The sequence below is a fragment of the Lingula anatina genome, chromosome 7 (assembly GCF_051362555.1).
Source record: "Lingula anatina isolate TDL-2025a chromosome 7, LinAna3.0, whole genome shotgun sequence".
Lineage (NCBI taxonomy): Eukaryota > Metazoa > Brachiopoda > Lingulata > Lingulida > Lingulidae > Lingula > Lingula anatina.
In genome coordinates this window covers 23,992,096-24,016,955 of record NC_141773.1, presented here as the reverse complement: position 1 = coordinate 24,016,955, position 24,860 = coordinate 23,992,096, and the positions used below count along the sequence as shown (strand labels likewise).

Genomic DNA, 24,860 nt, shown 5'->3' with positions numbered 1-24,860 from the left:
TGGTGACGTAGGGGAGACCGGGGTTAGTTGGACCCCGGGGTAAGTTGGCCCCCCGTCATTTTATGAAAAAGTAACTACGAGGTAAAGAAATTGGCCACATACTCTTGTAAAGTAACCGTAGCCTACAATGCTAAGGAAGTGTCGGCCGTTAAAAAGTTTTAATTAAGCGATGAGTCCAAATAAACTATTTTTGCACCTAAAAGTAATTTTGTTTAAGAGATTTAAAAATCTATTTTCATAGGCTTTTGATCGAATATAAGATATGTATAGGGCATCAAACTGAAGCTCATTGTTTCAAGTTTTACAGAGATGTATCATCGTTGCGCATTCTAGCACCATAAATGGCTGCCATCCCTTAAAATAAATAATGTGCACCCGGGGCTAGTTGGCCCCTGTAGAGCCGCATTTTGCAACCGACCGCATTTTGCAACCGGTTGCAAAATGCGTTCAGTTGCAAAATGCGGTCCTACTAAGTAGAGCCGCATTTTGCAACTGAACGCATTTTGCAACTGCAACGCATTTTGCAACCAAAGAAAATCGTGAAAACGCATTTTGCAACTGCAACGCATTTTGCAACCAGGATTTTTTTCTAAGTTTCTAAAACAGTTTGAGGTACGAAACAGGTAGAAATGGAGTGGGGACGGGTTTGCTTCGACGAGGTACGCTGAAACTGGTCAGGTTGCCTCTAGGGCGGGGAAAATATATAATCTATTTCACATTGTAATTTCTTATACCATTAGGGTTAGGAAGTTGAAACGTCAGGGAATAATAAAGATATTGTTAGGCATGTACATAGGGGTGTGGCCGTCCCTAGGGGTGGTTGATTGTAATTTTACATTGTATTTTCTGTTATCTACCCTTATATCTTTAGAATTAGGAAATAAAAGCGTTGGGGATTAATACATCATCGTAAGAAATGTGCGTGGGCACTTCAGATTTTTGGGGAGTTGGGGTGTGTTTTTCTCTGGGGTGGTTGAGATCGTTAGAGATGTGCTTGGGCACAACGGAATTTTTGGTGACTTGGGGAGTGGCCGTCCCTGGGGATGGTTACTTGACTGTAATATTTTCACCGTAATTTCTGTCATCTCTTTCTCGACCATTCGAGTTAGGAACATGAGTCTTTGGTGCATGGGTACAGGGGAATTTTAGTGTGACTTTGGGTGTGACTGTCCCTCAGGGGATGGGGTGATTGGTGGCATGTCAGACAATTAAGCTGATTCCACTGATTGCACTTAAGTGAGATCCCCTGCAGAGTTGGACCGACCCAGCTAGTAGGATGTGTGAATCTGAAAGCGGTCTTCGAGTTAAGAATGAAGGTGAATGCAAAGAAAGCAGCAGACAGCACTTAATAACAGACCTTTAGCGGTGTGCTTGGATGTAGGTCAAGTTAATTAAAAACCCATGCAAGACCCCATACTTTCAAGAATCTTTGTGCATAGCCTCTGTATAGCAACACACATGCTAATTACTATTTATGATTAATTAACATGTTTGTTTCGTATTAAGACACAACGGCTAGTTGAATGCCAGGATTTCCGAGTGTGTAGGGCCTTATGGTTGGCATGGATCAAAAGGAGCAGCTTTAACTGGATTCCTTGACCTATATTCATGCCTATGACTGTAAGTCCGTTTAGTGCTATGTGCGCTGCTGCTGTTCTCTACATTCCTCAAAGACCCATGCACATTCATAAAAAGTGACTGGTTTATCAATCCCCAACGTTTCAAGTTCCTAACTCTAAGAGTAGATAGTAGAAATAACGGTGCAAAAATAGAATCAGCCACCCCCAGGGACGGCCACACCCATCAAAAACGCAGAAGGATCCATACATATCCCTAAAGACATGTTTTCAATCCCCATAGCCTTCCGTTCCTAACTTATATGGTCTAAAGGTAGATAGCAGAAATTACAACGTCTAATTGTATTCAACCACCCCCAGGACCACAACCTAAGTCAAAAAAAAAAATTAAATGCCCTTCAACATCCCAAATGATACTGTAGCTACGTTTCATGTTTTAACTCAAATGGCCGATACAATGGGTAGATAGCAGAAGATACGTTGTAAAATTAGAATCAACCACCCCCAGGGACAACCACACCCATGTCACAATAAATTTCCGAAGTGCCCATGCATATTTCTTACGATAGTTTATTAATCCCCAACGTTTTTATTTCCTAATTCTGAAGATATAAGGGTAGATAGGAGAAAAATACGAAGTAAAAAGTACAATCAACCACCCCTAGGGACGGCCACACCCCCAATTAAAAAAATCCGAAATCCCATGGACATGCCTAAAAAAATGTTTATTAACGTTTAGACTTCCTAACACTAATGGATTAGGAAATTACAACGTGAAATAAGTTTTATATTATCGTCCACCCCAGGGGCAGCCTGGCCAGTTTCAGCATACATAGTAGAAGCAAACCCGTCCCCACTCCAATTCTACCTGTCTCGTACTTCAAGCTGTTTCAGGGACTTAGAAAAAAATCCTGGTTGCAAAATGCGTTGCAGTTGCAAAATGCGTTTTCACGGTTTTCTTTGGTTGCAAAATGCGTTGGAGTTGCAAAATGCGTTCAGTTGCAAAATGCGGCTCTACTTAGTAGGACCGCATTTTGCAACTGAACGCATTTTGCAACCGGTTGCAAAATGCGGTCGGTTGCAAAATGCGGCTCTACACTCCCTTGACTCGGGGCAAGTTGGACCCTCATATTACCCACAATCCTTTGCGCTCAACGCTGTTTGAAATAAACAAGAAGTTGTAATTTCTTGAAATAAACAAGTTGGTGAAATTGACAAAGCTTGTCGGTGTTTACCGTCTGATTGATTTTTTTTTTTTTAATTTGCTCTCTGGTGTCTTTTCGAAAATTTATATTAGAAATGTTCTGTTGATTGTATGTATTAGAAAGCAAATCCATTGGACTTTCCTTAGAAAAACATTTATTTTGCCTTAATTCATTGTAAGGTGATTTTATTGTATTTATAGTGTTATATGTGGCCCCAAGGGGATTTTCCATCCCTCCCATTGTTAAAACAAACTCAATGGTTTAAAACTGAATTTGTTACTTTCTTTTAAAACGTAAATTTATTATTCGTTTTCATTCATTAAAAACCTGCTTTATAACATTATTAATTTATTCTTAATTAAAGCAAAACAAATTCTATTGATAGATTTTTTGGCTCTTGCAACACATACCCCCCCCCCCCCCCCCACAACGTGACGTACGGAAACCTCAATAAATCTGCCTCGTTTGAACTATTTATTCATCAAAGACTAAAAAATCAATTTAATAAATTAAAAATGTATAAAAATGTATTTCAAGGCGTTGACATGGGATATATACTTCATTTTCGTATAGGGGGGCCAACTTGCCCCGCCACGGGGCAAGTTGGCCCCCTTGACGTCAACAGCGTTTTTTGTCAAATTTTGAGCCATCTGGCATTAAATTTGAAAAATAATGGCGTTGCATACGTAGCTTAGTTCATGGGGCTTACTTTGAAACCGGTTTTGTTACTCTAACCCATTCCTAGTTGGCTCTACAAGGTCAGAAGTGTCTAACTGGGCCAACTAGCCCCGGTCTCCCCTACTGATGGCGTACGTCAGTTTTGCTTCCTGTTCTCCTCTTCTTTCTTCTTCCTCCTCCCTTTTTTTCTACTATGTAGCCTAAGCTTCTTTCTCTTGCCTTTTGGAGCCATATTAGAAACTGAATTGAGCAAAAGTTTGAAAATTTTGAAAATTGTTGTACACGTTACACAGTCGACGTTCATTGTAAAGACACGAGCGTGCGTCGTGAGCACGCCTTTTATACACCAGGCCCCCGTTTCACAAAAAAACTTAAGTCGGTTTCCCTGACTTAGGGCTTGGTTACCAACGTAATTAAGCCGTTACGTCACTAAGTCCCGTTACACAAAGAATCTAAAAGGTCGCTTACGTCGTTTTTTTCTTAGCTGTAAGTCGACGATGTCAAGCCTCCTCGGGAGGAGACAAGTCGGCAAGCTCAACTAAAACTCGGTAAATGAGAGCATAAACAACAAAAATTTGGAAAGAACATACCTCCTTCAAGATTTTGTGTTATAATATCCTTGAATAGCACTGACATTTATGGAATATTAAAATAAAAAATAAAATTCCACTTTACCCAGCCGATCGCGTGTTTGTTTATGTTTTTGACCGCTAGACGTCCCTCAGTAGTGTCCCACGACAAGCTAATGTTTAACTGTTACTTTGAAGTTGTATTGAAGTTAAACTAATCAATAAAGTTCAAAAACAAACTTTGTTTGTGTTTTGGCAGACTTTTATTGTTGATAAACGATCGTTCTCGGCCGAAAGAGGCCATGAAACGTCATGTGAAACTTTTGCAATTTTACACCTCCTTTTCTTGAAGAGTTTCTCGTGCGCGTCGACTACGGTAAGCACACCAAGCTAAGACGTTAGATTCTTTGTGAAACACTCCTAGTCGACTTCAGCTAAGTCGACCTAGCTAGGCCACCCAGCTCGAGCTAGTCGACTACGGATTTAAGATTCTTTGTGAAACGGGGGCCAGGCGTGGTATGGGGGTGACGCACGCATTCCCGGTGTGCTATCGACTTTGATCGTTAGTTGTGAGGGCGTGCGCCTTTCTCAGCACGCATAGGGCACTTGCTCCTTTATTGCTTGCGACGTGCTTCTTGCAAAACGTGCATCCCTCTTGCTAACTCCGTACGAAGGGAGCAAGTTACGCTTGCGGCTTCGCTGTTCGCAGGCTATTGGTGTCGACATGTCCAACATCTTCCGTACGTGCTTACGGGCTGTCTGCGATCTCGCAATTTCGTAAGAAGGCATTGCGTGGGACATGAATTTCTGCGTAAATTTTGGACGCAAACAGCCCGTAAGAGCCGGTGCGGCCGGTTGTGACCGAGGCTTTACTGACCGTAATTTATATAATGACGAAATATACATGCTTCATGTATCATCTCCATATTGGGTTTTATTTCTCGGCGTCGTATAATTGGTGAATATTGTTGAAATTGACATTTAACGGCCTGGGAGAAATTACGTTTGGTCATTAATAATAACAAGACAAATTTATACCAGCCCTTCACTGAAATGTTTCGAACGTTGAAATGGCACGTTTCAGAATTTTTATATTGCCATCATACAGGTATTTTATAAATGTATGCTACGGGTTAGACTACTTTTCCAGACTGTGTGACCCTAACGTTATGTTGTTGTCTGCTAATTTCATCTATGCCATTTGAATAATCCTTCTCTGAAATGATGAACCCTTTTATCAAACCACTGTCACGACAAATGGCAATTAAAATGTAATTATGTTTTTATACTGGGAATGGAGACTAAACGTCGCCCAGCATTATTTGGTACTGTCAAAAATATATGTTGAAAACATCAAACAAGATAAAAAACATTGAAAAACATTTGCTTGTGCTTTTCAAACTCAGTTGGGTTTATCTTTAAAGGCCTATATGAATCCTATTATTTTAACATCAAGTCAGTTTTGCCAGTTCATTCACTATTTTGAGTCAAATTCATCCAAACTGATCATGTCGTCGCCATTTTTGTCTTTTTCCATAAATTCAGCATGGATGTCCTCAGCTCTTGTGTTCCTGTTCAGGTTCATTGCAGCACGAATGTATTCATTTCTAGACAGCCGCTCATTTCTGTAATGATATGATCAAAATATGCCGTTCTACTGAAACTCTTGTCTTAATGGCTTGATGTTACTTACATGTAAAGATAATGATAAGAACACTACCCGATTATTTTGACGCTGTAACTCCAAAATAACGGTAACCATCTGTTAAAATTGAGTTTATTTAACAGATAATGTAAAAACCTATTTGTTGTGCAGAAATACTATACTATAAATCTACAACTGAATATACACTCACAAATTACTTGTTTGCAAATCCAATTTTAACTTGTATGTAACTTTACATAACTCGATGTACACTATCGTCAATTACCGGTCCACATCAGAATTACAGAATAATACACTAGTTTCAATGCTGTAATCCACACCTACATCACTTACCTGTCTGTATCAGTGTTACCGAATACTACACTAGCGTCAATGCTGTAATCTACACTTACATCACTTACCTGTCTGTATCAGTATTACTGAATACTACACTAGCGTCAATGCTGTAATCTACACTTACATTACTTACCTGTCTGTATCAGTGTTACTGAACACTACACTAGCGTCAATGCTGTAATCTACACTTACTTTACTTACCTGTCTGTATCAGTGTTACTGAATACTACACTAGCGTCAATGCTGTAATCCACACCTACATCACTTACCTGTCTAAATCAGTGTTACTGAATACTACACTTGCGTCAATGCTGTAATCCACACCTACATCACTTACCTGTCTGTATCAGTGTTACTGAACACTACACTAGCGTCAATGCTGTATTATACACTTACATTACTTACCTGTCTGTATCAGTGTTACTGAATACTACACTAGCGTCAATGCTGTAATCTACACTTACATTACTTACCTGTCTGTATCAGTGTTACTGAATACTACACTAGCGTCAGTGCTGTAATCCACACCTACATCACATACCTGTCTGCATCAGTGTTATTGAATACTACACTGGCGTCAGTGCTGTAATCCACACCTACATCACATACCTGTCTGTATCAGTGTTATTGAATACTACACTGGCGTCAATGCTGTAATCTACACCTACATCACTTACCTGTCTGTATCAGTGTTATTGAATACTACACTAGCGTCAATGCTGTAATCTACACCTACATCACTTACCTGTCTGTATCAGTGTTACTGAATACTACCCTAGCGTCAATGCTGTAATCTACACCTGCATTCGCGGACCTCTTGCGGTTGCACTTGCAGCCTCGGCTACTATTATAAATGAAAACGAAATGATAAAATTGTATATATTTTTGCAATGCATAAATGATAATAATGAAGCTATTTTGGTGACAATTTGACTATTCGGTGTCCGTTTCTTTCCTTGTCTTCTATTTAAATCAACAAACATTAATTATATATGGTTTTTCTTTTTTTTGCACTGCTTTCTTCCACCCACCATTATTGTAAAGTAGTTGATAAATTAAAATCATGTTGGGTAAAATTTGGTTCTAATATTGAATTGTTTTAATAGCTCGGATAATTAGACACATTATTAGACGGAGCAAAAAGCTGTTTCTTACAGCCAAAATCCGGAATATCTCACATTCGAGCAACCGGATCTGCAGCCTCCTACACAGTTACAACCGAGTCTATCACATTCCCCTACACCACAAGCATACAATGTCTGAAACAAAAGGAGAATTGTCATTATTTGATCAAACTGACACTGTTTCACTGGAAAACATATTAAAGAAATGCAACTTGAACACTCTGTGCATTACGATGGCTTCATTCAATTGGGTCTACTTTGTTAAACAAAGCAATTTTACTCTAAGGACGTGTTGCTATGGTATTTTGATGGTGCGGTGTGTATAGTACATGTACCATGATGAATGTAGCATACCAATTCTTTTGAAAGATCTGAAGTTGTGACAAGTTTAAGAAATTGTCAAAATCCATATACACTTTGCTATCCCATTTGTTCTAAAACCAGCTACAATATCAAGCTTCCAAATAAGCATGTCGTATTATATACTGCATTGTACCTTCTATTGTTATTCTTAAAAATGATAAGTGTTAAAATTTGACTTTATAGTTTTAAAATGAATGAAACATGGTATCAGTTATTACGGTAATTTGTTCCCAGTGTGAGCACACGCTTTGTTTGTTATTGTCATTCTATACGTGGGTTAAAAGATTTTTTATAACAACTTTTCTGAAGAAATACTTTGTTTTTGAATCACAGGTGCAATGAAACTCTACTGAACAATTCTCATTCGTATCTCTAAACATTTGACTTGTTAATGATGCCTTTTTCATTCTTTGGTGTTAAGTAATAAATCTGGATTTTGTTTCAACGTTTTTCCCAAAACAATGTGCTTTTCCTGGTATATTTCAAGTACAGAGAAATTACATCATATAATTAGAGATCAGGGGAAAAACATTTCTGTATTTTACAATTATCAGCCAAAAGTAAGTAAAAATAATCAGTAATTCGATTTATAATAAATCTATATGTCAACTTTTGATTGGGAACTTACACGGCTGCAGTCTCCGCAGTGATCAGGGATAACTGGACGACAGCATTCAGCGTCCGCTGGTCTAAGAAAGAAGGACAGACTGACGGTTACCAGGATTGCCACGACTCCAATAAACATTTTCTGAAATACACACATTAATATTCATACAAGGTAGTCAATTTGTAAATTTAGGGTATGAAAGTGTTATGGTATTTCCGTGAGGTATATGTGCATAAACTCCTATAGCACACCGGTGGTGGAAAACACAACAGCATTCTTTGATATGACGATACCGCCATGTAATAACTACGGTAGATATTGATCCCGTCCCCATACATACCATCGGTCTAAGAGATAGTCCCAACTCTGCAGAAGCACTTGCTAGGCCTAACATAATGACAAGCTTCCTCTTATTTTCAAAGTACTTGTATAATCACCAGCCTTGCTGTATTCTACTTAAAGCTAGGAGGAGGCGGGTCATTCAGTTAAGCTGATTGCAGTCAGCAAGCGTCCCTGCAGAGTCCATGTTGTCTTTGTGAATGGTGCGGATGTTAAGTTAAAGTTTGAGTAACATAAGAGATACATAAACACCTTTCCTTGGCTGTTGCGTCTGATGAAATATTCCAGCTGACAGTTAGTGCCACATTTAAGGAGATAGTTGGCCAATCAGATCGAGTATCGGCAGATGGCGGCACAAACGTAGAACCATATTTGGGAGCTTGATTACTGTGTTTAAACTGAAAATTTGAAAAATGATATTTTTCTGTCCTCAAATTTATTTAATCCCTCAAATTAATCGAATTCCATTTTTACAAGGGAAAACAAACCTAAAACTCGTGGATAAGTACTGTCGATTTTTCTAATTGAAGAGTGATATGGATAAACACTGGAAAAATAAACGAGCAGGTCAAAACTACGTAACTACATGTATATTCAATCCACAGAGACTCTCGCTAAATGCAATACAGCTACTGTGTACCCTTGTATCAATCATCATTTCAGAAAAGCATTGTCTAAAATGCCCAAAAAGAAATATTTTACAATTTTTATATTTTTAAAACAGTAAAATCGGTTAGTCGGGTGATAGTGTTCTGAACAGATTTATTGGACCTCTTAGGGCTATTTCAGTTGCCGAGATATGCGAAGGACATCGATACGTAGACTTGACAGTCATCTGCATATTGTTTTCTTTTGGACATATACATGACGACATGAGTATTTGTGTATAAAGAGAAAATCTTTCTGATACATCATACAGTAAGAGTTCTTATAGTATACCAAATGTCAATGGAACTGAACTTATAAATGTCTTGAAAGAAATAAGTAACGTATAAAGATATTCTTGAAAATATTCTTGGAGTGATAAACATGCAGTGACTTCGTCCTCAACAGGAGTTGTAATATCTCCCAACCATCATTTCAGAATAGAATTGTGTAAAATGCACAAAAGATAATTTACAAAGACCATCATTTTGGAATGAATCACTTATTTGTCATGGAAACTATCACGGCAAATAATAAAAAAAAATGTTTTTTACGGTTTTAGACTGGCGATAAAAGTGTCTACCAGCATTTCACTGTACTGTCAGACAAATAGGGTGGAAAAAATAATCAAGCTTTTATTCCAAAGTATCAGGAAAAAATAACAACATTTGCAGACGCTTTCAAATTCAATTGATTTTTCTTTGTACGTCTCGATGATGGCAACAGATTATAATTTACGGAAAATGATTTTTGCGTCTTTCATTCCCTTTTTATGTCAAATTCATCCAAACTGATCATGTCGTCGCCATTTTTGTCTTTTTCAGTAAATTCAGCATGGATGTCCTCAGATCTTGCGTTTCTGTTCAGGTTTATTGCAGCACGAATGTATTCATCTCTGGACAGTTGCTTATTTCTGTAATGATACGGTTTATAATCAAAATATGCCGTTCAGTTTTACTGAAGTTCGTTTCTTAATGGCTTAATGTTATTTTTACATTTTAACATAATGATAAGAACACGACCGAAAATTTTTGACGCTGAAATGTATGATATCTCCAAAATGACGGTAACCGTCTGTTAAAATTGAGTTTATTTAACAGATAATGAGAAACTTATTTGTGTAGAAATACAATACTATAAATCTACAACTGGATATACGCTTATAAATTAGTTCTTTCCAAATCCAATTTTAACTTGTATGTAACTTTACATAATTCCATAGCACTATTATCACTTACCAGTCTACATCTGAATTACTGAATACTTTACTAGTTCCAATGCTGTAATCCACACTAACATCACTTACCTGTCTGTATCAGTGTTACTGAATACTTCACTAGCGTCCGTGCTGTAATCCACACCTACATCACTTACCTGTCTGTATCAGTGTTACTGAATACTACACTAGCGTCAATGCTGTAATCCACACCTACATCACTTACCTGTCTGTATCAGTGTTACTGAATACTACACTTGCGTCAATGCTGTAATCCACACCTACATCACTAACCTGTCTGCATCAGTGTTACTGAATACTACACTGGCGTCAATGCTGTAATCTACACTTACACCCGCGGACCTCTTTCGTGCACTTTCGCAATGGCATTTGCGCCTACCAGTGGAAAAAATGTTACATATACACAGCATATAAATCACAACTTCTTGTGTCTTATACGACCATTATCTTCCAAAAGTGCACTTTGATTATTGTTTGGTCGTAAATTATTCTATTTATGCATCCCTCCAGTTCTTAAAAGTCCCATAAATGACGTAATACTGTCCGCACATTACATAGTCATCACTCTCACACCAATGTATGGATGTACATATATAGCTGCGCAATAGATCGCATACTTATTCAAATTAGACTGCATAGGGATGTTTATAGCACGTACAGAGAGCAGGAAATATCCATTAAAAGATCATTTCTCGTACAGATGAAACGATGGCCTTTGGTATTTCTCTTTGTTATAAAATATGAATGTTATATGAAAAAAATTTGGGGGGGGGGATGTGTAAAGAAAATAATTAACATAATTAGGTGACAATTTGAATGTGCAGTGTGCCAATTTTTTATTTCTTTTTTAAGCTCAACAAATATGAAAGCCATTATACTCAATAATAAATTTTAAAGAAGTTGTTCAATTAACAACGGTTCATATTCAATGAAAAAACAAATTGTTCATAGTGCATACAAATTAAACGCATTATTAGTTGGAAAAATACTTCTTTCTTACGTCCAAAGTCCTGTAACTGTCACTTTTGAACAACCGGATTTGCAGCCTCCTTCACAGTTACACTCCAGTCGATCACAGCTTCCTACCCCACAACCATAATATGACTGAAGCAAAAGGAAAATTTTTTTTCTCTAGATATTATCCAAGGAATTATATTGAAAAAAAAAACTATTGAAAAAAATTATATTGAAAAAAATATGTCCTCGCTTCGAATAACTATAACAGCCTATTACCAGTGTTGATGTTTATGCGGTTTAAAATGCCATTTTATACGTTGGTTTTAAATAAAGATCCACGCCCTTTACCTCCCAGTTCCTGATTTCCAACGTAATTTTCCGGGATATCTTTGAAAAGTAGCAAAATTGTGTTTTGTGTTTATATAAACACCAGCGTTAGCGTGAATCTCATGGCTTTTGGCAGAGTCTCTAGATAAGCACAACTTACACGACTACAGTCCCCGCAAAAACCATCTACATTCGGAGAGCAGCAGACAGCGTCCACTCTTCTAACAACGACGGACAAACACGCAGTAACCAGGATGGTCACGAATCCAATAAACATTTTCTAAAATAAACACATTTATACAAAAGTCACTGTCTCAAGAAAGACTTTGTATGTGTACTAGTATTGGGATTTCCTGGAAGTATGCCATACCGACACCAGAAAACATGGCAGCATAGAAAACAGCATACCCTAACAGAAAACAGCCCTGCACATTGTAACAAATCATGACAGCATATCATAACAGAAATCATAACTGTTAAACATAACAAAATATGATAGCATACTATTAAGGAAAGCACGAAAATGCAGTAGTATCGAAGTATCAAAGAAGCAATGTATTAACGAGTAGTGGTGTGGAGCATATTTGCAGTAGAATTGCAGTATGGTCTACTGCAATTCTACTCCAAAAAGTACATAGGTTTGTACAGAGAGGAGCATTAATGCAGTAGATTAGCAGCATGATAGAAGCATGTTTCAAATATGCTAATTAGCTCCGAAATCGAAATGCAGTATGATTGCAGTAGTCTACTGCGCTGGAGTATCTACTGCGTTTTCGTGCGGGATATATATATAATTATATAATGTGACCAACCTTTTGCCTGATGCGCATAACAACATACTGTAACAGGAAATATCACCGCAGTATTCAAGAAAACATGACAATACACTATAATACGAAACATAACAACCTACTTTACAGGCAGTAGAACACACATTAATTTACTCTAGCAGATAACATAAGAACAACATGAAACATAACAACATACTTTAACTGATAACATACATGTAGTAACATACAATAATAGAATACATAACGACACTCTACTGCCGGTATGATGTAATGATGGCGATTAGAGAATAAAATAAATTACGTTAAGTTTTATGCTATGTTTAAATAACGTACCACACTAGAAAGAAACACCTTACCTTGACAGTTGTATCTGATGTAATGGTTCAGTCAGCAGTAAGTGACACGTGTATTGGGGTAACCAGCCAATCAGATCGAGTATTGGCAGAGGTCGGTACAAAAGCATATTTAGAAGCTTGAAGTTAGAAGTTTCGCCACGTTGAATTGAAAACAGAATGGCATGTCTTATTTTCTCTACACAAACTATTCTAATGATAAAATGGTTAAGGTGTAATGACAGCGCAAAGAAAACTAAATAAGTATATAATAAATTTTACATTAATTGAAAGTAACCTGCTACACTAGAAAGTCCTGAACACCTTACCTTGACAGTTGTATCTGATGTAATGGTTCAGTCAGCAGTAAGTGACACGTGTATTGGGGTAACCAGCCAATCAGATCGAGTATTGGCAGATGTTAGCACAAAAGCAACAGGATATTTAGAAGATTGATCCCCATATTTAATTGAAACAGATTGGCAGGGTTTTTATCATTTATCATTTCAGAAAAGCATTGTCTCAAATGCCCAAAAGATATATTTTACAATTTTTTATAAATTTAAAACAGTAAAATCGGTAAGTTAATTGATAGTTTCGGACCTTTTAGGGCTATTTCAGTTGCCGAGATATGTGAAAGGCATTGATGCGTAGACTTGGCAGTCATCTCATCCGCATATTCTGCATTTTTCTTTGGACATAAATGACGTCATAAGGATTGTATATAAAGAGAAGAACATGATCTTTTCTATAGATCATACAGCAGTAGTTCATATGGTATACTTAATGTCAGTGGGATTGGACTTATAAATGTCTTGAAAGAAATGAGTAACGTATAATGATATTCTTGAAGCGATAATCATGCAGTGAGTTCGTCCTCAACGGGAGCTGTAATCTAATAAAGATGATACATTGTCGAGGTTTTCCAGTTAACAGTTCAAAAAAGAATTGTGTAAAATGTCAAACAGATAATTTACAACAACCATTATTTTGGAATGAATCACTCTTTTGTCACTGAAACTATTACAGCAAATAACAATTTAAAAAATTACCGTTTTAGACTGGTGATAAAAACCAAGTGTCTACCAGCATTTTACTGAACTGTCAGACAAATAGTGTATATATTCATCAGGCTTTTATTTCAAAGAATCACTGAGGAAAAAATAACAACATTTGCAGACGCATTCAAATTCGATTATTTTTCTTTGTACGCCTCCATGATGACAACACATTATAATTTACGGGGAGAAAATTTTTGTCCTTTTCTTTCCTTTCAAAGATAATAAAAACATAAAAATCATTTGCTGATGCTTTTCAAACTCAGCTGGATTTATCTTTGAAGGCCTACATGAAACCAATACAATATTTTTAACAGCAAGTGATTTTTTACAGTTTCATTCACTTTTTGTTTCAAATTCATCCCAACTGATCATGTCGTCGCCATTTTTGTCTTTCTCCATAAATTCAGCATGGATGTCCTCAGATCTTGTGTTCCTGTTCAAGTTCATTGCAGCTCGAATGTATTCATCTCTGGACAGCTGCTCGTTTCTGTAATAATACAGATTGTAATCACAATCAGCAGCTCAGTTCTACTGAATTCTGTAGACATACCTCCCGTGATTTTTATCTTTTGCTTCTACACTTTCATTTCATGAATAATCCAATTTAACAAAATAAACAATAGATCTGGCCAGATCTGTTTCGACGGGAAGTAACATACTTTTAATAAACACTATCTGACCATATGTAATACTATATGTAGCGACCCATGATTGTATAGGACTACCAGTGCACATTTTACACACCTGTTTACAATAACACTGAGAATAAAATCGTAGTCTAAGTGACTCCAAACTTGGAGTCCAGCAGTGGTGCCTAAAATAACTCCCAATTGGGAGAAATGCCATCCCAGACCCCAGAGAAGGGTCACAATTGACTCCATTCACACATCCCTTCATCCCTTGATTTATCTCTACAAAAGAGTCACCATGGCCCCATATTTAGGAATCTTTGACTCCTTGGCACATCATGAACAAAAACAACAACATCAGTACCAAGGGGAGAGACTGCAAATATCATTTACTTCAGACTGATGTGTCTCCAGACGGGCTCGAACCCACGTCCTCCCGCTTCAGAGGCAGACATTCAAACCACTGGACCATGCGGTCACATGTGGTGTTGAAGGAGCAATAACAAACAGTTATTAAATCTGGTAATAAACAGCATGACATATATACATATATATATATACACAAATGAGTGAGCATACCTCTCCACTGACATGCATTGGTGGGTCAAACCTACAACCTGGAAACACAACCTGCTGACCTGCATACCAATATATCACATAAAGGGTGTGGCAACTGAAATCCCAGGCCAGTTATACAATGTAATTAAGTGCACGAGTTCTGCATGCAGAAACAGAGAGAAAACCACTTGTTAATGCATAAAACCAACTATGGCCAATAAAGTAATGTTTATACTGACAAAGCAAGAGGAAAACTGTTCTCTCCACGCCGTCTGCTCACTGCCATCACAAGTAATGAAACGATGCTTACTGTCCAGCGAGCGAAACGAGGCGGTGAAAGGGGTCAGTCAGATACTGACCCCCGATAATTTGACTCTGATTTTAGAGTCAGATTGACTCCATGAGAGCCAGGGGGTGATTGACTCTGATAAGAGAGTCTAAAGCTCTGGTAGTGGGGTAATTTGACCCTTATATAGGAGTCAAATTAACTCCATGAGGGTCAAGGGGTGCTGGACTCTGACTAGAGAGTCAAATTACTCCAATTTTATTCTCAGTGAATTTAACTATATCATTTACCTGTCTGTATCAGTGTTACTGAATACTACACTGGCGTCAATGTTGTAATCCACACCTACATCACTTACCTGTCTGTATCAGTGTTACTGAATACTACACTAGCGTCAATGCTGTAATCCACACCTACATCACTTACCTGTCTGTATCAGTGTTACTGTATACTACACTAGCGTCAATGTTGTAATCCACACCTACATCACTTACCTGTCTGTATCAGTGTCACTGTATACTACACTAGCGTCAATGTTGTAATCCACACTTACATCACTTACCTGTCTGTATCAGTGTTACTGTATACTACACTAGCGTCAATGTTGTAATCCACACCTACATCACTTACCTGTCTGTATCAGTGTTACTGAATACTACACTGGCGTCAATGCTGTAATCCACACTTACATCACTAACCTGTCTGTATCTGTGTTACTGAATACTACACTAGCATCAATGCTGTAATCCACGCCTACATTACTTACCTGTCTGTATCAGTGTTACTGAATACTACACTAGCGTCAATGCTGTAATCCACGCCTGCAGATCTCTTGCGGTCGCAAGTGCACGTTGGTGGCCTATCAAGAATTATGCAATTTGATTATAACGTCAATATTTCCTTCAAAACAATTTTTACAGATAACACACCGATAAGAAAATAAGCAAATAAGCTATTTTAGTCTGGGTATTGTTTTAGTTCTTTTAATATGATGTAAATAAATGAACATCATTTTTTTTTCGGATGTTTCCCAAATCAATGAATGGTTTTGGGAAGAGCTTTTCTTGTACCATTTATTTCTTAATTACAAGCACGTTGATTTGGCTGTTTAATGATCACAAAATCCGGTCAAATTCAAATATATATTGTGGTAAATTGATTTATAGAGAAGAGAAACTAGCTGCATTAGCTGGATGAATACATAGAGGTATTTTACTTATATCCTACAATCCTTATATTAGAGCAACCGGATCTGCAGCCTCCTCGACAGTTACACATTAACTTATCACATTTCCCAACTCCACAGCCATACCACACCTAAAACAATTGAAATAAGTTGGAGAACATTTCAATTTGAATGATATTTATATAACAATTTTGTGACATGTACCGTTTACCCCAGAGCCACGTTATGTGTCTTAGCAAATCAGCTTTGCCCATTGCATCATAAGACACAAGAAAGACACACTTGGGACAAGTCCACAATGGAGTCATGTTCCTGCTGTATTGGGGACCTGGCTACAGAATACAGACAGATATGGCTGCACGATATAGCTACAAATTCCTACTTGGTGTCCTACAGGGGTACTTGGTGTGCGACAATGATTTGGCCAGTATGCAGAAGGCTTGCTGCCATGGGCACAATGTGAGAACTCGTAAGGCCACTCTAATATTGATTACTTAAGACCTTAGGAGGAAGATTCGAGTAGGGCTCATCATTAAATTTCTGTTATATTCTGTTTTATAACGTTTAAAATAGTTCAGTCCCTATTCTGGGAATAGAAAGGGATGGGCAAACAGTGGGCAAACAAATTTTAAACGGAATTAAAAACAGCTTAGTCAAAGAACACATACATGTAGCTTAGGCGACTGAATCCCTTGACTCTGGTATCTGTGGTCCAGCACGAAGCAACGATGCTCTGTAAGGTTAATTAACGACAAGGTGCATCAGCCAGAAGAGCACAATTAAGGAGCTGATACCAGTGCCAACACGTGCAATGTCGATCAACCCAAACACCGCCTCACTGTTATCATTGCTGTCGTATCTTAACGGCAATGCAATAAAAACTTAGATGATAATTATTTTTTAAATAATAATATTTTTAAAATAAAAAAGTTATTATCGTTTATTTATTTTATAATGCTATATTTTATTTCTTCATTATGGAAATCTCTTTCGCAATTAAAAACAAAGGCTCTGACAGCATTAAGCACAAACACGGTATTGTATTATTTTGTTTTCGTGTAAGTTCAATGCAGGTTGCTATCGTAGTATAGATTTTAGCATGGACAAATTTAGTGAACGGTGCTGTCTGTCCACAATTATTGTACTTCATATTGAATCGACACTTATTTACAAGAACAAGTACTTGTAATTTCACGACATATACCTAATGGTGTAAAACGCTGGCTGGTCACGGTTTCCTTGTGAAAATCGATTTACAAGCCTGGGGATTACATTTATGATCTGCACACGGTGTATACAAGCTGCAGAACATGCTGTGTGTGGCTGTCTGCTCACAGCCATTTTATTTACTTGGATTTCAGATTATGCAGTCACAGCTTTTAGAGCAAACAAATGCGCTAGCGATATATGTAAACATATTGACTATATCTCCTCAATTCTATTTTGAATGCTTGACATGCTGGTATTGTAAAAAAGAGAATTGGCTATATAATTCAGAATAGATAAAATAACTATCTAGAGGCAAAAGTTGAAAAAAGGCCCATTTCCACTCCTTAACATATTACATGCAGAAAATGGAGAGAAAAATCTTCCCAGTAACAATGTGTTCATATTGCGCTCCGTCAGACCCCCCTTCTCTCTAGGGTGTTTTTCCATCTCTCTGTAATTTTAAGTCTTTGTAAACAACACCAGTTTTTAAAAGGATAATTTACTAGGTATCTTTAACATCTGAAATTGATGACTGCAATCACTTCTCTTCATCATGGTAAAATAAAACTAGGTTGGATTGTAGTATTTTTAAAAATTTGAAAAACAAAGTGTCATTTGTACTAGTGGGGAACTCACGTAACATGGTAATTAAATAGTGATAGGGAAGTCTATGGTGATACAACCGTAGTGGGTACAAGCAAGAAGCTATAATCCCTATTCACATAAATCATTGGTATTAGTCCAAGTACAAGTGATTGTTTGGAAGTGAAAGGGACACTTCGTCCTGTCAGGGTTCAACGTACAAATATAGACCATTATTATCCTAAATTACCACTTAGTAAAATGAGGAAGTGTGACCATGGATCGACGGTGAAGTTAGAACATAAAGTGTGTGACCTACAATGTAAAGTCGGCTATCCCGACATCGGCTTTTGCAAATTTTCTGGGAAACAATCTATTATTACTTCCACCATGGGTCCGTTAAAATATTTTATACTATTAAATTTTGCCTTATTATATTTTACGCATCTTTTGAATACTCTTTCTTTCGGTTGCTTATGATACCTTTTTCATCTTTTGGTGCAAGTTTAATTTGTTTTCAATATTTTTCAACAAAACAAACTACTTCGGCTGCTATATGTGAATTTCTGAGAAATTTACACCAAGTAATTTAAAGTCAGGGAAAGCAAAATACTTCTGTAATTTGTAAGGGTTAAAGGCATCGATAATTTAAGGCAAATAGTATTAAATGTATAAGTCAGCATTCCACTGAGAGCTAAATGACTATTGACTATTGACTATTTACACAGTCTCTGAATAAAAACAACTTACGGGACTGCAGTCTCCACAGTAATTTGTGATAGCCGGATAGCAGCACACAGCTTCTGCTTGTCTTATAACGGTGGAAAGGCAGGCGGTTATAGCTGCGATTGTAACGAATCCAAGAGACATTTTCTAAAATAAACACAAAATAAATGGTCACGTATGTTAAGACTCTCTTATGGTCCTCAAATCAAGTTCGGTCCCTTGGTTCCAAACTGTTTACAAGAAGCTCTGTACATGTTAAGCCTCTCTTCTGGTCCTCAAATCAAGTTCGGTCCCTTGGTTCTAAACTGTTTACCAGAGGCTCTGTTCTGGTCCTACACCTGTTAATGTCCATCATGACGTGTTCAAACGTGCTCCCCAACCGTGTCTTTGGCTGACTCTCTTTTGGGTCCCAAACTTTTTCTGCGGTATAGTCTTCATTTGGAAACCTGCCAGTATGACATTCGGGGGAGGGGAGGGGATTAATTACTTGCAGTTAAGCAACTCAACTAACGGTCTTTGGTTGATTCGCTAGATCAACGGACTAGCTGACTATTATTTCACAGCATAAATTGAAAGATATAAATTGCAGAGTAACCTTGTGTCGCAAGGATACTACTTATAATTATTTATTCCCTTCATGCTCCCCCCCCCCCCCCCCCCCCCACACCCGGACACTTGTAATTGATACTCCGTATCTTGATTAATGTGGAAGAATCGAAAGAGCGCCCAGACTTGCTTTTGACAGGTCAGGTCACGAAGAACGGATGCGGCATTTCAGGCCACAAAATATGGCTTCACAGGGCAGTGAACAAACTCGAGAAATTTCCCTCTCCGAGAAAATTCCGAGCATATATGGTCACCCTGCTTCCTACATGTCTTTACAACAATTCAGTATCATTATACTGAATTCTATTACTGTTCTATTACTGATGTTGTATTCAACCATCTAATAAAATTTGATATTTGAAGAAAATTTTATTGCAGGATTTTACAATATAACTACTTTGCACCATTGCTATTATATGGCGCAGAGTACAGGTTCCAAACTGGTATAGCTGCAAACAGTAAAATTGTTTGATATTGATAAAAATATAAACAATAATGTTGATCATAATAACTAAACCACTCTGCCGGCTAAATGTCTACGGGTTATTGCCAAGATGTGTTTAGTTTATAACACCCTCCTCTAGTTCGGGACATTTACAGAATGTCTTAACCTCTCTCTCTCTCGTCATAAATCAAAGTCTCTGACATTTAACATTAGTATTTAAATTCAGGATATTTACAGAAATGTGTGAACATGATATCAAATCGAGAAAGGGTATTTTATAGTGTTTGTAAATGTTACAAAGAAAATTACCAAAATATATAGTTTTCCATATTGAGAAGACATGTACCATGGCCCATAGGAGCCTACGCGTGCCTCTTTTAGACGCCCCTTTACATGCGAAAACGACAAGGCCTATGCCGAGTTCGTCTTTAACTACAGAGCTTTGAGAGCCGAAAATGACATGGCTGTGTCTCTTTCGCCACTTACTGAACTCCACAGATGCGAGATTGACACGACCCATGTCGCGTTCGTCTCTCAAATGACACTGTTATAAAACATGAAATAGGCATTACGTGTGATTTTCGCAGCTGAATAAGTAGACCCTTATAAACGAAGTTGACGTAACTTGAGAGTCATGTCGCTTTCAACTCTTACAAACCTCCAACAAAATCTATCTCCACACAGACGCGCGCGACATGTACTATTGGACATGGGTCAGTTGAAACCCTATTAACCTAAAGGGCTCATGTTACTTTCAGCCAACTCTTATATGTCAAATCCAATTAATTTGAAACAATGCTGTGCTGTCCCAAAACATTTTTTTCATTTGAATCCCATCATAATTTAGTGCTATCTAGATAACAGTGTGGCTAATTGCTTGTAATAATTATATGGCCTCATATTTTTATTTTCAAGGATTCAAATATAAAGGGGTTTAAGACGGTCCCTCTGTTTCAAATTAATTGGCTGAAAGTAACATGAGCCAGTTAGGTTAATGTCGCTTTCAACTGACCCATATCAAATAGTACATGTCGCGCGCGTCTGTGTGGAGATAGATTTTGTTGGAGGTTTGTAAAAGTTGAAAGCGACATGACTCTAAGGTCACGTCAACTTCGTTTATAAGGGTCTACTTATTCAGCTGCGAAAATCACACGTAATGCCTATTTCATGTTTTTTAACAGTGTCTTTTGAGAGACAAACGCGACATGGGTCGTGTCAATCTCGCATCTGTGGAGTTCAGTAAGTGGCGAAAGAGACACAGCCATGCCATTTTCGGCTCTCAAAGCTCTGTAGTAAAAGACGAACTCGGCATAGGCCTTGTCGTTTTCGCATGTAAAGTGGCGTCTAAAAGACGCACGCGTAGGCTCCTATGGGCCATGGTAGACATGTTCCTCTACTCCCCCTCTCCAGATTTCCTGGCCCGAGGAGCAATATTATTATTATTTATTGCGGTTCAAGTACATTTTTTACAATGACTATGACCTAACAGTATACATAATATAATCATATAACTAAAATTACAATAGTGAATTACAATATTGTTTATACAATAACTGTGATCAGATTTTACAATTGCAGTATACGCTCGTTACTTTGGTTGACTAGGTGGTGGTTGGTTGAGAATATTTTTTCTTTCCTTATTACACATTGTGATATAGTGGGTCACATTCTTTATAACATGTAAATCGTTTGACTGCATTATGCATTTGAATTGACCCTCTGGGGTTTGTGTAGGATCTGGTTTTAGGATCTCCCTGTGTTTGGTGAGTAAGGGGCATTTTAAAAGAAAGTGTATTTCGTTTTCCACTTCATCTGAGCATAACTTGCAGATCCTTTCTTCAGGGGGTATGTATGTCCTAAGCTCTGAAGCTCTGAACGCGCTTGATAGAAACCAGATGTGGAGATAGTGAGATTTTATTGCCCGAGCCAGACTACCGACTTTCCAATCTTACAGGTTGGAATAAGTGTGGGCGGGGGGGGGGGGGGGGGGGGGGGTATATATCTTCTTAACCGACCAAGCTAGATAGTCACGAAACACGATAAAGTATATCAGTAGAAAGGCTCAACTTGACTTTTTTTATTTCAAATCGTTATTTCATAACATAATAGTTGCTATGCCCTTATGCTCCCTTCCCACCCTGAACTCTTGTAATAAATATTCATTTTTTTTTTCATATGAAAGATGAGAGCGTAAATTAACTTATCCCAACCGCTCACGTTTTGCATAACGTTTTTATTAATGTTTCATATTACTTTTAATAACTTCTGACTGCTTTCCCTGTTAGAAGGTGCAATGACATAAACCAGTGAAAGTAATGGAACGTGTCATATATTTATTCTGATATTAAATTAAATAAATGTGGCTCACATTTTCACTTTTTGTTCCAGGGGTCAGTTTGTAAGATCAAAATTCAGGCCAGGGCGCTGTTCTGAATCTTTCCCTTGAAGTGGTAAATTGAAACGGGGATGTTAGCCTTTAATTTTGCCCAAGGGAGTATGGTGTTGTGTAACAGTAAATTGCATTGGTATGCACACTTATACTACGTAGTTATACTGGATCTGTCCTCTACCATTAGTCGATCAAATCGCCACAATGGCTTTGGTCAGATCACTGGGTTTTCATGATATCCCCTTCACTGTACGCTCCTAAAGCAATACAATTGGGATGCTAAGTTGTCATCCTGTAGCAAAACATCACTTGAAAATTATCCGAATGATATGGGATATATAGCTTGTGAAGGCCTAGGTATAAATACCAATAAGGTATGCAGCACGTACATCTCTAAACCAGCCCCGTCAATCAAACACACATTATGGTCAGTTGCGTCTTGGTTTTAACTTTAAATGCAGTCAAACAGGCAAATAGGCTTTAATTATGAATATATTGGGCGTTTATTAATAAACTTTGTTTATTTTAGATCCGCTGATTCGAAAATAATATAATCCATTTCTACTACTTGCACAAAACGCCTACATATTGGCAGTTTTATAGTGACCATACTTAAACCCTAAAACCTGAAAATTGAAAAAAAAATTTGAAAACAAAATGCGTAAAAGAATAAAGTAGCTAGACTATCCTTCATAGGGAGCTCCTTACATAAATTGCAGTATTAATAGATTTATAAAACGTATGCAGTAAAAATCCATTATACTGTGCCTATATAAGGGACTAAGTTCTGATTTAAGCTCTAGATTGAATCACTATAGTTCTTGACAGTCCAGTGGACATTTAGGGAATTCACGGGAATAAAAGCGTACATATGAAAATAAGAACTTATACTAACTTGAAACGGAATAAGGAATGCACGATCATGACAGTGAGTGAGTACCCCCCCCCCCCCCCCACATGCACACAATCACCCACGAATGTAACTGTCTTGAAAACAAGAAGCAGAGAACGCTATAAATATTGTGGTAGTATTAAGCATCCTAAAGGTAGTCACGCAGCAAAACTTTTGTGTTCTTTAAAAAATATGAGAATATATTATAGCAAATATAATACAATTTTAAATAATTGAAATGCATTTCTTTCTAACATTCAGTTTACGTACGTTTTTTGGTAGCCTCTCAAAGTTTTAAACCTCAAATATTGGAGACCATAATAGAGTCAGCCAAGGACACGTTTGGGGAACACGTTTGAACTCGTCATGATTTACAGGTGTAGGACCAGTACAGAGCTTCTTGTAAACAGTTTGGAACCAAGGGACCGAACTTGATTTGAGGACCAGAAGAGAGGCTTAACACACGTACCTTATAAAGAAGCTACTCTCTTAAGTAAGAGATTGAATGTGTGTTAGATATGGGTTTCTTTGACGTATGTCATATTACCACAGAAATCAACAGCACAAAATGTTGTAATGAAAGCACTATGTAGTAAATAAATAACGTTAGGTCTCACGTTAACATACATTCCACACTAGAAAGACATCAACACCTTACCTTGACAGTTGCAGCTGATGCAATGGTTCAGTCAGCAGTAAGTGACACGCTTCTTGGAATAACCAGCCAATCAGATCGAGTATTGGCACATGTTGGTACAAAAGCAACAACATATAAGAGGGTCCCAATGGAGGGTGTAGTGCTCACAGTTCACGGGTAATAAAATAATCAAATCTCAAATTACAATAGACCAAGGTCACTCATTTTTCATTGCAAATGCGTGTCTAGGGAATTGAAAATTGCGAGTAAGCGAGTATAATGGCTTCGTTTCACAAAGTACAAGGAATCAAAAGTGGCATTGACGAGTCACTGACATGGATTATGTTAAATGATACGAAGGTTTTACGAATCTCAGGCAAAAAATAGTGTCTTTCGTAGTGTGTAACGAAAATAGCCAATCGATTCCCTCTTATTAATAATCTTGATTAAAATTGAAAATAAAATAATGTTTTTTTTTTCTGTTCTCAAGTTGATCTTATAATAAGAGGGTTTTAATGTGCGATACAAACATAATATTTCAGCTGTCATTTTGATTTTTTCAATAACAGGAACGTGCTAAGTAGTAAGAAGTCAGGCTGAGGGTTATATGTATCATCGGTGAGTGGATTGGCGTGTGGATTGTTTGTTTGTCTGTTTGTTTGTTTGTTTGTTTGATTGTCTATTTGTCTTTCTGTCTGTCTGTTTGTTTGTTTTTTGGGTAACTATTGCTAGAAATGTTTTTTTAATTGCTTTCTTTTTCAAAACCTTGAAATTTTTTGTGTATTTAATATTTTTGTGACATCATTTTTCTTTGTTTTTGATTTTCAGTCGCGTCTCATCTTATAGCTAGGTAATAGTGCCATGGTGCGTGAGTGACCGTTTTGGCAATTTATGTGATGAC

At 37.4% G+C, this 24,860-nt stretch overlaps 3 protein-coding genes across 3 annotated transcripts; all 3 read right to left on the bottom strand.

The window, feature by feature from the left end:
- Window positions 1-4,937: 4,937 nt before the first annotated feature.
- On the bottom strand, window positions 4,938-9,111 carry LOC106165570 (uncharacterized). Its single transcript, XM_087018067.1, has 5 exons — window positions 8,466-9,111; window positions 8,147-8,266; window positions 7,187-7,290; window positions 6,777-6,875; window positions 4,938-5,654 (listed from the first exon to the last, which is right to left on the bottom strand). Exons 1-5 carry the CDS (start codon window positions 8,517-8,519, stop codon window positions 5,507-5,509), a joined length of 525 nt encoding a protein of 174 aa, XP_086874193.1. The 5' UTR covers window positions 8,520-9,111; the 3' UTR covers window positions 4,938-5,506.
- LOC147760935 (uncharacterized) lies at window positions 9,112-11,966 on the bottom strand. Its single transcript, XM_087018068.1, has 4 exons — window positions 11,791-11,966; window positions 11,347-11,450; window positions 10,620-10,721; window positions 9,112-10,022 (listed from the first exon to the last, which is right to left on the bottom strand). The coding sequence occupies exons 1-4, from the start codon at window positions 11,905-11,907 to the stop codon at window positions 9,869-9,871; spliced, it is 477 nt and encodes a 158-aa protein (XP_086874194.1). The 5' UTR covers window positions 11,908-11,966; the 3' UTR covers window positions 9,112-9,868.
- A 1,786-nt stretch (window positions 11,967-13,752) lies between these two features.
- LOC106150790 (uncharacterized) lies at window positions 13,753-19,342 on the bottom strand. Its single transcript, XM_087018126.1, has 5 exons — window positions 19,304-19,342; window positions 19,015-19,137; window positions 16,504-16,604; window positions 16,054-16,146; window positions 13,753-14,301 (listed from the first exon to the last, which is right to left on the bottom strand). Exons 1-5 carry the CDS (start codon window positions 19,340-19,342, stop codon window positions 14,148-14,150), a joined length of 510 nt encoding a protein of 169 aa, XP_086874252.1. The 3' UTR covers window positions 13,753-14,147.
- Window positions 19,343-24,860: the final 5,518 nt, after the last annotated feature.

What these genes read in the sequence shown, in the direction of transcription:
- LOC106165570 (XM_087018067.1), bottom strand. Translation starts at nt 8,519, where the DNA reads ATGTTAGGCCTAGCAAGTGCTTCTGCAGAGTTGGGACTATCTCTTAGA. An exon ending in GACTATCTCTTAGACCGATG is followed by an intron (nt 8,267 to 8,465) that starts GTATGTATGGGG and finishes TGTGTATTTCAG; the next exon opens with AAAATGTTTATTGGAGTCGT. An exon ending in AGTAACACTGATACAGACAG is followed by an intron (nt 5,655 to 6,776) that starts GTAAGTGATGTA and finishes ATATCATTACAG; the next exon opens with AAATGAGCGGCTGTCTAGAA.
- LOC147760935 (XM_087018068.1), bottom strand. Translation starts at nt 11,907, where the DNA reads ATGTTTATTGGATTCGTGACCATCCTGGTTACTGCGTGTTTGTCCGTC. An exon ending in ACAGTTACAGGACTTTGGAC is followed by an intron (nt 10,722 to 11,346) that starts GTAAGAAAGAAG and finishes TTCCACTGGTAG; the next exon opens with GCGCAAATGCCATTGCGAAA. An exon ending in AGTAACACTGATGCAGACAG is followed by an intron (nt 10,023 to 10,619) that starts GTTAGTGATGTA and finishes GTATCATTACAG; the next exon opens with AAATAAGCAACTGTCCAGAG.
- LOC106150790 (XM_087018126.1), bottom strand. Translation starts at nt 19,342, where the DNA reads ATGGACATTAACAGGTGTAGGACCAGAACAGAGCCTCTG. An exon ending in ACTGTGGAGACTGCAGTCCC is followed by an intron (nt 16,605 to 19,014) that starts GTAAGTTGTTTT and finishes CAATTGTTTTAG; the next exon opens with GTGTGGTATGGCTGTGGAGT. An exon ending in ATAAGGATTGTAGGATATAA is followed by an intron (nt 16,147 to 16,503) that starts GTAAAATACCTC and finishes AATTCTTGATAG; the next exon opens with GCCACCAACGTGCACTTGCG.